Source organism: Mandrillus leucophaeus, unplaced genomic scaffold (genome assembly GCF_000951045.1).
Source record: "Mandrillus leucophaeus isolate KB7577 unplaced genomic scaffold, Mleu.le_1.0 Scaffold447, whole genome shotgun sequence".
In the NCBI taxonomy this organism is placed as follows: Eukaryota; Metazoa; Chordata; class Mammalia; order Primates; family Cercopithecidae; genus Mandrillus; species Mandrillus leucophaeus.
This window is the reverse complement of record NW_012104776.1, coordinates 160,907-174,265: the sequence shown is the minus strand read 5'-3', so window position 1 is coordinate 174,265 and position 13,359 is coordinate 160,907. Positions and strand designations below refer to the sequence as shown.

Below are 13,359 nucleotides of genomic sequence, written 5' to 3'. Positions count from 1 at the left end.
CACTCATAGGTGGGAATTGAACAATGAGAACACTTGGACACAGGGTGGGGAACATCACACACCAGGGCCTGTGGTGGGGTGGGGGGAAGGGGGAGGGATAGCATTAGGAGATATGCCTAATATAAATGACAAGTTAATGGGTGCAGCGCACCAACATGGCACATGTATACATATGTAACACACATGCACGTTGTGCACATGTACCCTAGTACTTAAAGTATAATAATAATAATAATAAAAAACAGCAGGTGGGCCAGGCATGGTGGCTCATGACTATAATCCCAGCATTTTGGGAGGTTGATACAGGAAGATCACTTGAGTTCAGGAGTTTAAGGCCAGCCTGGCAACATAGTGAGATCCCATCTATTAAAAAAAAAAAAAAAAAAAATTAGCCAGGCATGGTGGCACGTGCCTGAAGTTCCAGCTACTCGGGAGGCTGAGGTGGGAGGACTGCTGGGTCTGGAAGGCCAAGGCTGCAGTGAGTTGTGATGGTGCCACTGCACTCCAGTCTGTGTGACAGAGCAAGACTTTGTCTAAAATATCAAAATTAAAAAAGATGTCTCAAAGGAAGAAACTGTGAAGATCAGTAGTTGTGATCTAGATAGAGAAGGGGATATGGGTGTTCGGGTAATGATAAAAGCATGTTATAAACACTTGATGGTATGAGAAGTGTGAAGTCTTCAGAATAATCTTGCCAAAGATAAGGAGTGTGGTGGAAATAGGGCAGAAGAATAGCCCAGGGTCGGAAAAGAGTCTACTGTACCAAGGGACTCTAACTACATTTTCACATGAAGCCACAGGGAACTACGAAATTATTTTGATGCCCAAAATTAGGCTTCAAGAAAATAAATCCAGTGGCAGCATGTACAAAAGACTGGAAATAGGAGAGAGAAAGAAAGTAACTCAAAATGCTTCACCCCAGAATCTAGAAAAATTGTACAGAAGGCCCACACCGGCCCAGTAAAAATGGGAACATTGTGGAGAGAAAATTCATTCACTTGAGCAAACCAAAAGTTAGGGAACAAAAGGTGATGTCAGATACCTAATATTAAGAATGGATCAGCCAAAATTGGGAACTAGGAAGCAAATGCAGATACAGCAGGAAATCTAGCAGTGGGAAAATACATTAAGAGGTAAAAAGAGAGCAGAGCCAGTGGAGAGACAGAAGGGGAAACTGGAGTACAGAGATACACCAAGAAAACAAGAGAAAGGTTTGGACACTATGGATAAGGTGATGGCAATAGAGAAGGTCTCTGGTGTCCAAGCCCAGTGGTGTCTCTGAATAAAGCAGTGTCCAGAGAGAATGAACCAGAAGCTGAATTACAAGACTATTACAAATTGCTAGGTTTTAGAAGCAGATGATCTTTTGGAACTCTTGGGAGAAATTTAACAGGGGAGAGAAGGAGAGAGAGGCTGGTAATTTAAGAAGCATTGTGGGAATTTTTTTATAGGAGACTTGAAAAGGGTTGTAGGTCAGAGGAAAAAAATTAGAAGGGAGAAAGGATTTAATAATCTTTATTGGCAGGAGATTCATATTTCTAACTTAAATCTATAGCCCAAATCATTTCCTCTTGCTTTGTTTTTAAAGATCAAGAACTTCAATTTCCCATCCTTTACATGGTGAAGACCTTAATATATTCGGGGTACGTTATTAAATCACACCTCAGCCTTTACTTCTGGCCGAAAACACCAATCCATTGTCTTTTTCTGTCAATTTTACTTTCCAAACTTTTAATAATCTCCATGGCTTTTTATTTGTGCTCTTCTCCATGTATTACAGAGTCTTAACTTAGAAAAATCCACAAAATGATCCAACAATTTAATAATGGCTGAGCCTAAACTGAGTTCTTTAAAAGGTAGTTACACGATGATTTCTCTACACGGGTGGTTTGCAAGCTCATTTTGTTTGCTTTGTTTTCCAGAGAAACCATTTATTCTAATTAAATCATCTGTGAGATGGAAGGAGCCTCTCTGATTAAAGTGAGAGTAAGCAAAATAGAGTCCCTACTATCATCTCCCCTCCCTAGTGTGCAGAAGCTACTGATGTAACCCAAGCAGCCCTAGGGGTCTGGAAACCACTGTTTTACAACATGCTCTGGTTTATGTGCACAGATGTTAAATTCACTGTTTCAGGTACAGGATAACAGTACTGAATAACAGCTGGGTTTCATTTATTAGTTTCTAACATTTCTCATAAAACACCTATGCAAGTTATCTTTCCTATACCATATAAAAAATGTCTTTATCCATATATAATCTGTAAATTTTCCCCAAAACTTTTTCCTACTTACAAATGTTACACGGAATTCTGACTACATATTCCCAGGTATTAGCTACCTCTTTTCTACATAACTTAATGACAGCTGCAAACCTAATGTGAACAGTCTCTAAGCCATGTTTCTGATGAGCATAGAAACAATACAACAGACCCAAATATGCTGTGTTGCTCATAAAATGTTTGGTGGTTCTCCCCATCAAATGTCAAAATTAATGATATTCCTCTTCTACTAAATATCCTAGAAGCACTGTGCTACAAAATAAAAAGTAACAGAAAAGAGTCATAAAACATATATTTGTTCACTTTCATACTAACCTAATAAATTTAACAGCCAGGCCCAGGTCAGCAATACAGCAAGTTCCATTTTTCTTCACCAGAATGTTTTTACTTTTCAGATCTCGATGGGCAATTGCTGGTTTGCCTTGAGTGCTAAAGATTTCTGTGTGTAAGTGACATAAGCCACTGACAGAAGAGTAGGCTAACTTCAGCATTGATTTAGTGTCTAGGGTGGTGGACTTCAGATAATCATAAAGGGAACCATTTTCATGATAGTCTGTGATTAGGTACAACTGGGTCCAGGACCCCGTCCCTTTGATATCTGCAGCAATGAAACCTAAAAGGAAAAAAGATGAAAAGGTTTAGTGTTTTCCGAATAGTATCAGGAATAACTCATATTCTCAAACATCATTCTTTGTCACAGGTAATTTTTGTTTAGCATTTCATTCAATTTCCTGACTATGCCTATGATGGTATTAAACGACTAATACCAATAAGAGGCAAAATTGTATGAGTAAGGCCGGGCACAGTGACTCACACCTGTAATCCAAGTACATTGGGAGGCCATGGTAGGTGGATCACTTGAGGTCAGGAGTTCAAGACCACTCTGGCCAACATGGTGAAACCCCATCTCTACTAAAAAATATAAAAATTAGCCGGACATGGTGGCGTGTGCCTGTGATCCCAGCTACTCAGGAGGCTAAGGAGGAGAATCACTTTAACCTGGGAGGCAGAGGTTACAGTGAGCAGAGATCATACCATTGCACTCCAGCCTGGGTGACAGAGCAAGACTTCATCTCAAAAAAAAAAAAAAAAAAAAAAAAAAATTACAGGAGGAGAGAAAGATTAAGAGTTTACATCTGAAAATATGGTCCCTTCCTCATCAGTAGTTGATGTTTAAACTACTTTATGGTATTATAAACTACTATGTTATCTAAACTACTTTATGGTATTATAGTTACACATAAGACATTGTTTGCAAAACAGGGTCTTGAATTCTTGAATTAAGGAATGTATCCCACTGATTAGCTTACTCTCTTTCTACTTGAACGATCCAGACAGATCATTTCTAACTTGCGAAAATAAAACCAATTTTCAATATAAACTATTAATACAAATAAACTCTGCAGATAAGATTCCTACAACATTTCTCAACATTTAAACAAAAATACGTTCCTTCAAATTCCCAAGAAACCCTAAGAAATTCTGGTATTACACTTGCATTTCCTGTTTCTGAAGAAAAAATATTTGAGAGTATTCCATTTCCAGCCTACCACTTACTCACAGAAGTGCCTTAGTCATTCATTCCTCCTGTGAGGTCTCCCATTAGAAACTTATGATGTTCTTGGGCCCATGCCAAGAAGAAAACTTCAGTACATTTCACAACGGGTCTAGACAGATGAGTTAACATGCAGATGTTAACAGAAAGACAGAGGAAAGCTAGGAAACCCTGAACATAGCTACGCAGACTTTTACTCACCCAAAATGTTTTCATGCCTCATCAACACTGTCTGATATATTTCTGTCTCTCTAAACCAGCTGGCTTCCTCTGTGGTGAAGAACACTTTCACAGCTACCTTTTCGCCACGCCACTTTCCCATCCAAACTTCCCCATAGCGACCTTTTCCAATCTGTTTCACCATCTGAATCTGCTTAGCTATAGTCCTTTGGACCTGTGAAATCCCAAAACACACTGTTAGTGTATTCACAGCACTACAGATTTGTTTAATCTTTTTTTTCTCCAGAGAAGAAACGATTACTGCATGTAAAATATTTTTAGCCAGTATTTTTCTCTACCTAGACAACTTATTTGTATTTATTAATTTCTGTTACACTCTTTTAAACATATTTGAGATTGAGTGTGGATTCTGAAAGTTCAAAATACTGCTTCCAAATTATGAAATATTTTATTCTACTATTATTATTTTCACAGAGAAAAAACCTGAGTGGGTTCATAGTAATTGGCAGAATAGAATACTTGTACTTCCCCGTTATAATGGACTACTACATGATCTGAAGAGACGCTTGTCACCATACACCCAATCATGTATAAAATATGACAAAACAAAATTGTAATGCATTGTTAGGCACATACAGAAATAAAGGAAATCTATATGCAGGGAGGAAGAAGTAAGGGAGGGAGGGAGGGAGGGAAGGAAGGAAGGAAGGAGTTGAGACCAGAGCAGGGAACGATAAACCAAGTTGCTGTCTGGGCAAAGAATAATACCAGAACTGGAATCTAGAGTTTAAACTCTGACTCCTTTCAAACCAGAGGAACTGAACCCAGGGCTTCAGCATTAAGCAGGGAGCATCAAATGGTACTAAATTTGCTACGGGTTGGTAGCATGCCAAGGCTCCTTGATACAAACGCTCTCTTGAGGAAACCATTTGCAGAATACTTTTCATTCCGTGACTACGGTGGGATAATAGTACTTTGAAGGAACTCTTGCCACCATACAACGTGATCACGGGTATGACATAAGAAATAAACTGTAATGCACTCCTAGGCTCCCAGGGAAATAAAGGAAATATCCAAGAATGGGGAGGAAAAAGGAGAACAAAAAAAATGGAGGGAGAGAAGAAACAGAGAGAATGAGAGACGATTCTAGAGAATGAATTCTTTAGAACAAAAAGAAACAGCCGCTATAAATGAGAGTCAACGGAAACAACCCAAATAGATTTAACCTCTTCGGATTACATACTGGAATTCTGAGATACAGAATGCCAAGTAGCTCTAAATGAAATGAAGATGGAATAAAAAATAAGCAAGAAAAGATTACTGGAAATTACATTTTTGAAATGCAACAGTTAACTATCATAATAAAAAACACAAAACAGTAGACAAAACAGCATATTAGAGAGAAAAGTTAATAAGAGAAACTAACAAGTTGGAGATAATATTATTTACCAAGCTCTAAGAGAGCTGTAAAGCTGTAAACAATATTATAAAGAGTGGAGTAGAGACAAAGAGAATGAAAATACAAGTTAAGTGGCATTAAATTTAAATGTCTCTTTATATATGATCTTCATTCCATCTGTACTTACAGTAAAATATTTGAAGAACTCTGATATCAATGGTTCCAAGACTGAAAGGGCTAAGCATCTGTTACAATTTATATAATTTAGAGGACATAAAGAATCTAGCATATAACTCTTGTAACACCTGATAAGAAAACTAGAATGTATTCTTTGTAGAGATATACTTCACATCAATTAAAAACTTAAACTTGTTCTTTTTGTACTTTTAAGAGCCATGCAGTTACATTGGGCCACCCCAGATAATCTAGAATGGTCTCATCTTATTGTCAGCAACCTTTGCTCACCCTTGTCATAGAACACAAAATTCTAGGGATTAGGAACCAGGCACGGTGGCTCATGCCTGAAATCCCAGCATTTTAGGAGGCTGTAGAGGGAGGATCCCTTGAGTCCAGGAGTTCAAGACCAGCCTGGGCAACATGGCAAAAACTCATCTCTACAAATAATATGAAAATTAGCCAGGTGTGGTAGCACACACCTGTAGTGACAAGCTACTTGGGAGGCTGAGGTGGGAGGATTGCTTGAGTCTGGGAGGTCAAGGCTGTAAAGAGTCAAGATTGTACCACAACACTCCAGCCTGAGTGACAGAGCAAGACCTTGTCTGAAAAAAAAAAAAAAGAAAAATCCTGGGGATTAGGACATGAACATTTTTGGGGGACATAATATATTATATATTATTTATAATGAAGATTATAAATATCGTACTTTATGGAAAAAAAAAACTGCTGATGTACCATGAAGCCACTGAAGCTTGATGGAAATAAGCATGTAAGTTTATGTGTAATGCAGTCGTCCTCCCTTTAGGAGCCCAGTGAGCCATGAGACATCATGTTGAGTCCACTGTACTCCATTCCCAAACAAGGAAACAGGAGCAACATGGACACCAAGCAGTTGGGAGCCAAATTCATACACAGGGAAATCACTTGCTTGAGTGGAAACTTCCCACATTTATTAAAGAAAAATATTTAATTTACAGATCTTACAAAGCATTGCTCATGTAAGTCTATGGAGTATTTCCTAACATAAGCATTTTTGCATTTGCTTTTTTTTTCTAATAATACATTTTATACTTTAATTATAAGTTTTGAGAGAATTGGCAATACTCAATAGAAGAGGAACAACTTATCCCAAAGATAGAAAGTAAGCTATTATAACATGTAAGGACCTAAAAATATAACTTCAAAAATTTTTAACTGATTCATTTTAGTTTTTATTTGATTTAGCAAATGTTTCTGGTCCTTCTATACCTAAATTTTAATTCTATATTACATTCTTAGATACCAACTTCTTAGATTAATTGTATAAATAAAATGCCTGGAAGATACAATGACTACAGCTGTACTTTCAAAAAGATCACTGTATTTCATGTACACTGAGAATAACTGAATGTATAAGGAGTTACAAATAATTATCACTATTCCAGGACTGTGAGAAGACACACACACAGAAAACACACACACACACACAGTCTTAATTCTTAATTCTTACAACAGCCTGATATTATTTCCTTTTAAAGAAGGAAAAAATTGACATTTTATGAAAAAGAAAAGATCCAAAATTAAAGGGCACATATAAAGTCATTTGGTAAACATGAGGTCCAAGTACGTGGTTATATACAAGGCACTAATTTGCCCATTATGTTATTAAAATTAATAACAAATCAATGTTAAGATAAGGTATTCACTCACATACCTATATATAGAGAGAGAACTATATACTTCTGCATTGTTTATCTTAATAACCAAATCTTAAAACCAGAAAATAAATCTGTAATAGAGACTTTTTCTTTATTGAACTGAGTTTTATAGAACCCTCCTTCCCATCCTACCCCCATCAAATGCACTTTCTTGTTTTATTTAACCATCATTTAGTTCACATCTCACTAATGTTAAGAGCACAGATCATCTGGGTTTGAATCCTGGCTTCTCCACATACTAGGTAGTTGACCTATCTGGGCCTGTATCCCCTGATGGGTAATACTGGGTTATACTGATATTTCTGGTACTACCTTATTGGGTTGCCATGAGGACTAACTGAGAATTTGATTTAGTTTTAAAGGCCAACGTCTGGCCAGGATTGGAACCAGACAATTTGGCTTGAGAATATATGCTCTTAATCATTATATAATGTGAGCCAAATATTATTTTTTGGTATCTACATTATAGAAACAAGATAGTATTTTATAGCTATTAAAAGCAGGAGCTGAAAGCTTTTTAATAACAAATTATTGAACAGTGCCTTTAATAAATCAGCCACTCTACTGGGGATAGAAAGTGAACAAAATGTAACCTCTATCCCTAAAGAGGACAGACTCCACCAAAAGACACAAGAACATTACCACCAATTACAACATTACTTTAAATGGCCATTATTAGTGCTAAAAAGAAAGTGTTATCACAGAAGATAAATAGACTGGCTTAGTCTGGGGTAACTGAGAAGTTGTCACAGAGGTAAAATATGAGGTAGACCTTGAGCCATGAGTTGGAGGTATGTCCAGTAAAGGGATTACATTTGCAAAGACACGGATATATGTTGTATTTGAGAAATAATTACTCCAAGGTGATGCTAGAGCCCAGGCAGCATACTGGGGAGAGGTGGGAGGAGACATCAGGAAGGCAGGTTGAGTTTATGCACCACACATACCAAGCTGGGAAAGGAGACCTGCAAGCAGTATTGGGTATTAGGATATTTTATCCAGGACGTAACATTGCAAGATCAATGGTTTTGAAGAGAGAACTCCACAGTAATGGGAAAGATGAGTTTGAAGGCAAGAAACACTGGAAGAACTCAGTTCCAATTCCGAGAGCATCTAATTCATTAATACCAAAAGGGATTTTACTATTTGTATAACTCTTTTAGAAAAAAATAAGTGTATTACTATTGATTTTCAAATTGTATTTGCTCACATATTCTCTTCAAGGTTGACAGTGCTGACCATCAGAAAAAAGAAGCTTCTCCTGAATGGAAAAGCCAGAACTTTACCCTGAAACATAAACCCCACAGCTGAAAAGCAACCTTCTTTCTTTGTAGAACTACTGAGAAGCCAGTTGGTTGTAATATTTTAGCCTTCAAAAGCCAGGCCAAAGTGCAGTAATGCTATCCTTATGGAAAACAGAGGGAAGATGGTCCCATGTTTAATGTTTTCTAATCTGCTCTTTATCAGAATGTCTGAGGGTCTGGATTGTAACCACACACCTACATTAAAAAATAATCACCTTACTCTCAATATGTCAAAATGTTATCAGGAAGCCCTGCAGCTGAGATCAGATGTCCAACAGACTGCACAGAGCTTTCTCCTTGTCCAGTGCCCTATCTGTATCAGTAAGTGAAACCCCATATTCATTGACAGTTCTTTCAGAAAACATTTCCTTTAAATTCAAGATATGTTCTTCTCATACCAGCAGAGGGAGGCCTGATCCACTTCCTGAGCTCTGAGACTGCTCAATTAAGTCTCTCAGGGATTCTCCAGGAGGAATGTAAGTTTCATCCTGTTCTAACCCAATGCTGTATCGAGGTCTGGTTTCTTGTCTTTTATACCTAAAGATGGATAGATGAAGATAATTTTAGATAATGAAATGCAATGATGGAGTAAAATATTGCAACTAATATGGTAATCACAGCAGTTTTATTTTAGCACCTAAATATAATACATTAAATGCTTCATATTTTTTACTCTTAGTTATGGTTTCCCAAGTAAAACTCATTACTGTTTTGCTAACCTATTTTTTAAAATAAACTAAATAAACTACGTATTTTTACTCAGTCTCAAGCATTTACAATTTTTCTTCTTTTATTTATTTCAGATTGCATATATCCAAGCAGACTACATTCTATTAGTGTTTCTAAATAGCTCCAATATTATTCCTTAAAATCTTTTCTAAAGTCCCTAATTAATCAAATATGTACATTTTTGGTGTACACAAAACACTATAGCTAACTGTCTTATATTAGGTCATATCTAAAGAAATAATATAAATTTAATCTTTAAAAACTTTTTGTCAATAACTAACTTTTCAATTAGAAATGAATTTATTTGAATCAATTATCTGACCATTTGAAGAGTATCTCAAATGAGTAATAAATTAATCAAAAGCCAAATGACATAAATATCAAGGTCCTTAATATTTCACAATCTAGAAAATAAGTTCATAGGCCATTAAAAAATAATTGGGAATTATCAAATTTAATATAATAAATGACCTTATTTTAATGATTAATCTATAAATTAAGTTCAAAATCTTTTAATAATCAGAAATGTTACAGCTTAGAAAATAAGAAATTTGAGCAACTCTTAAGTTCAACATGGCCATTTCTCTGCTTGGAATCAAACCTAAGTAACAACCAGTCTCCGAATTCTCTAACTACCCTAGTTTCCCTAGGGATGAAATATTTATCTGGGTAGTTTTGAATTCTGAAGCAGGAATGAGATAGGTAGCTAATTGTAACTTCATTAGGACAAACATTTATCAACAGTAACAGATATTTTCAGTTAAATATAAGATCTAATTAGGATAAAGAAAGCTGTGGTGAAAAACACTAACAGGTAAACGCAGTAGAATATTAGTATAAAGAAGATACTATAAATTAAAATTTTTTGCATCTACATTTTAGCAACTTACCGGAAGTAACAAAATAAAATGATAAGGACCAAGAGCAAACTACAGACAGTCACAGATATAAGTAAAGCCTTGTGGTGTATAGGTCCATCCACAAAATCTGAAATTAGAAAGAAAAAGAGCCATAATCTAGAGAATACTTTTACTCGAAAATAAGAAAGCGACTCTTCCCTAAAGGTACTTGCTAGGTATCACACACAAGATGTAAAAGATCCTTTTCATATACCAATTAATAAAAAAACCCACATATACTGAAAATTAAGTAAGTTTGACTAGCATGAATCATCCTTCATCTAGGCACTTAATCAAGAGCACACATTTCTTCCTGTCTGGAAGGCACAGGCTCGACACAGGATAAAACTACAGAAAGAACATGCACAAAGGTAAGTGGATCTGTGCACCCACAAGAGAAACAGGCAGTTCATCGTTATTACAGACCCAGCTCATGGGTTCACAGGCTCTTCTTATGTGGTTTCTGGAGTACTCTATACCATGAATTTGTATTAAAAAATATCTATATAATTCATGGGACAGAAAACATAATTTGTTGTACATAAAGTCATCTTATAATGGATAAAAAGGAAGTGGACCCCTCAAATGTTGCCCAATAGAGAATATATGGTTGCGCGTTGTTTTAAACAAAGATGTCCTTCAAAATCCATACTTTTTCTTAAATTGAATCATATTTTAAAAGAATGTATGTGTTCCAGCCAAAGAATGTATGATACTTTTATACAACAAATTATTAAACACTACTCATTTTGTTTTAACTCTAGTTCTTGACAAATCAGATTCCTCAAATTTTATATAAATCAGAATGACTTAGCTTTATACAATGCATATTCACTGACTTTAACCCCAAAGATTTTTATTCAAAGTACTTTATTTTTAATAATCATCCCAGGTAACTTTTATACAGGTGATCTCTGGGACATATTTTGAGGAAACTGACTTAAAACCAGGTACACTTATATAGTAATATCATTAGTACCATTCTTATTAAAGGCACCATTTACCTTTGAGAGAGTGATTACTGTTGTTTAATTGTAAAAGGTAGTATTGTAACTTATGACTTTGGATGCTGTGGACAAGAGGTTTTCCAATTGTACTATATACCTTTAACTATATGGCCACCTAAATATTTTGGCTGGGAACCTTATTCCAACCAAGGTAACTTTTTTTTATTCAGAAGTATTATATGTTACATGAAGAAAAACTGAAAAGGACCAACTAACCAAAATAAAATAAAATCACTACCTCCTCAACTGAGCTCAGGAAAAATTACTGCTAACAGTATCATTTCAATAAAAATGTTCATGAGCAAAATATAACATATGCTGATTTATAACTAGGTTGTTCTCATTTATAATACTGTGAACATTTTCCAGAACAACAAATATTTTTTTCTGCACAGGATTTTTATATTTTTCTATTGACACATAATTATAATGTTTTAATACATACATAATGAATAGTGATCAGATAGCATATACATCATCTCCAACACTTATCATTTCTTTGTGTTGGGAACATTCAATGTCTTCCTATCTATTTGAAATTATATATTATTGCAACATGACTTTTTTTTTTTTTTTTTGGATACAGGGTCTTCCTCTGTGGCTGGAGTGCACTGGCACAATCTCAAGTCACTGCAACCTCTGTCTTCTGGGTTCAAGCGATTCTGTGCCTCAGCATCCTGGGTAGTTGAGATTACAGGTGCAAGCCACCGCACCCCACTTATTTTTGCATGCTTAGTAGAGATAGCGTTTTACCATGTTGGCCGGGCTGGTCTCAAACTTGTGGCCTCAAGTGATCCTCAGCCTCCCAAAGTGCTGGGATTACAGGTGTGTACCACTACTCCCAGCTACAACCTGACTTTTAAAGACTAAATTGTATTGCACATAAAATCATTCTAATTAGAAAGTCAATCTTCTGTCATATATTCAGGAGATTCTAAAGATTGTCATAACATACACAATTCTGTAATAAACACTCTTACACATACACCTTTGCACATGCTAAGGATTATTTCCTTAATAAGACTCCCATAAGTAGATTTGTTAGTTCAAAAGATACATATTTTAAGTATTTTCATACATATTGTCAAATATTCTTTTTAAAAGTTAACAGTAATTTCTATTTTACCATGAATGTGAACAAAGATTTTACTTATTTTGAAATAATTTCACTCTTACAGAAAAAACCATAAGAAAAAAGAATTCCAATGTGCCCTTTACCTAGATTTCTCATTGTTAACATTTCATCATTTTTAAAATAATTATCTTGCTTTCCCAATGCCTCTCTCTCTATATGGTTACATATAATATGCATATATATATTTGTATTCAAATTTTGTATTTGTTTACTCATGTGTATGTCTGTATTATTTTTTGGATCATTTAGAGTTATAGACGTAACGCCGCTATCCACTTATAAATACTTCGAGAGTGTACTTCCTAAGAACTAGGACACTATCTTACTAAACAGTAATGTACTCAAAGGATTAATGCACAGCCCCATGCTGTGCTTATTTTATACTGCATGCCTCAATCAGAACATCTAGGAAATTATCATGAACACATAAACTGAAAATAAATCTTCCAATCCACGAGCATAGGATGCTTCTCCATTTGTGTTGTTTCTGATTTCTCTCAGCATTGTTTTGCAGTTCTCCTTGTAGAGGTCTTTCACCTCTTGGTTAGCTGTATTCCTATGTATTTCATTTTCTTTGTGGCTACTGTAAACGGGAGTGTGTTCCTGATATGACTCTCAGCCTGGATGTTATTGGTGTATAGAAATGTTACTGACTGGCCGGGCACAGTGGCTCATGCCTGTAATCCCAGCACTGTGGGAAGCCAAGGTGGGCGGATCACCTGAGGTCAGGAGTTCAAGACCAGCCTGGCCAACATGGCAAAACTCCGTCTCTACAAAAATATAACAATTAGCTGGGCATGATGGCATGTGCCTGTAATCCCAGCTACTCAGGAGGCTGAGTCGGGAGAATCGCTTGAACCTGGGAGGTGGAGGTTGCAGTGAGCAGAAATCGTGCCATTGCACTCCAGCCTGGGTGACTCAGAGAGACTCCATCTCAAAAACGAAGGAAGGAAGGAAGGAAGGAAGGAAGGAAGGAAGGGAGGGAGGGAGGGAGGGAGG

General features: G+C 36.1%; 1 protein-coding gene across 4 annotated transcripts in view; it reads right to left on the bottom strand.

The window, feature by feature from the left end:
* Window positions 1-13,359, bottom strand: part of BMPR1B (bone morphogenetic protein receptor, type IB) — a 163,432-nt gene that overhangs the window by 26,764 nt on the left and 123,309 nt on the right. For all 4 annotated transcript variants that reach the window (XM_011994205.1, XM_011994207.1, XM_011994204.1 and 1 more), the window contains exons 5-8: window positions 10,210-10,306; window positions 8,989-9,127; window positions 4,035-4,227; window positions 2,594-2,891 (exon numbers count right to left, since the gene is read on the bottom strand). In XM_011994205.1, coding sequence (XP_011849595.1) covers window positions 2,594-2,891; window positions 4,035-4,227; window positions 8,989-9,127; window positions 10,210-10,306 — 727 coding nt within the window. The remainder of the gene's footprint in view (window positions 1-2,593; window positions 2,892-4,034; window positions 4,228-8,988; window positions 9,128-10,209; window positions 10,307-13,359) is intronic.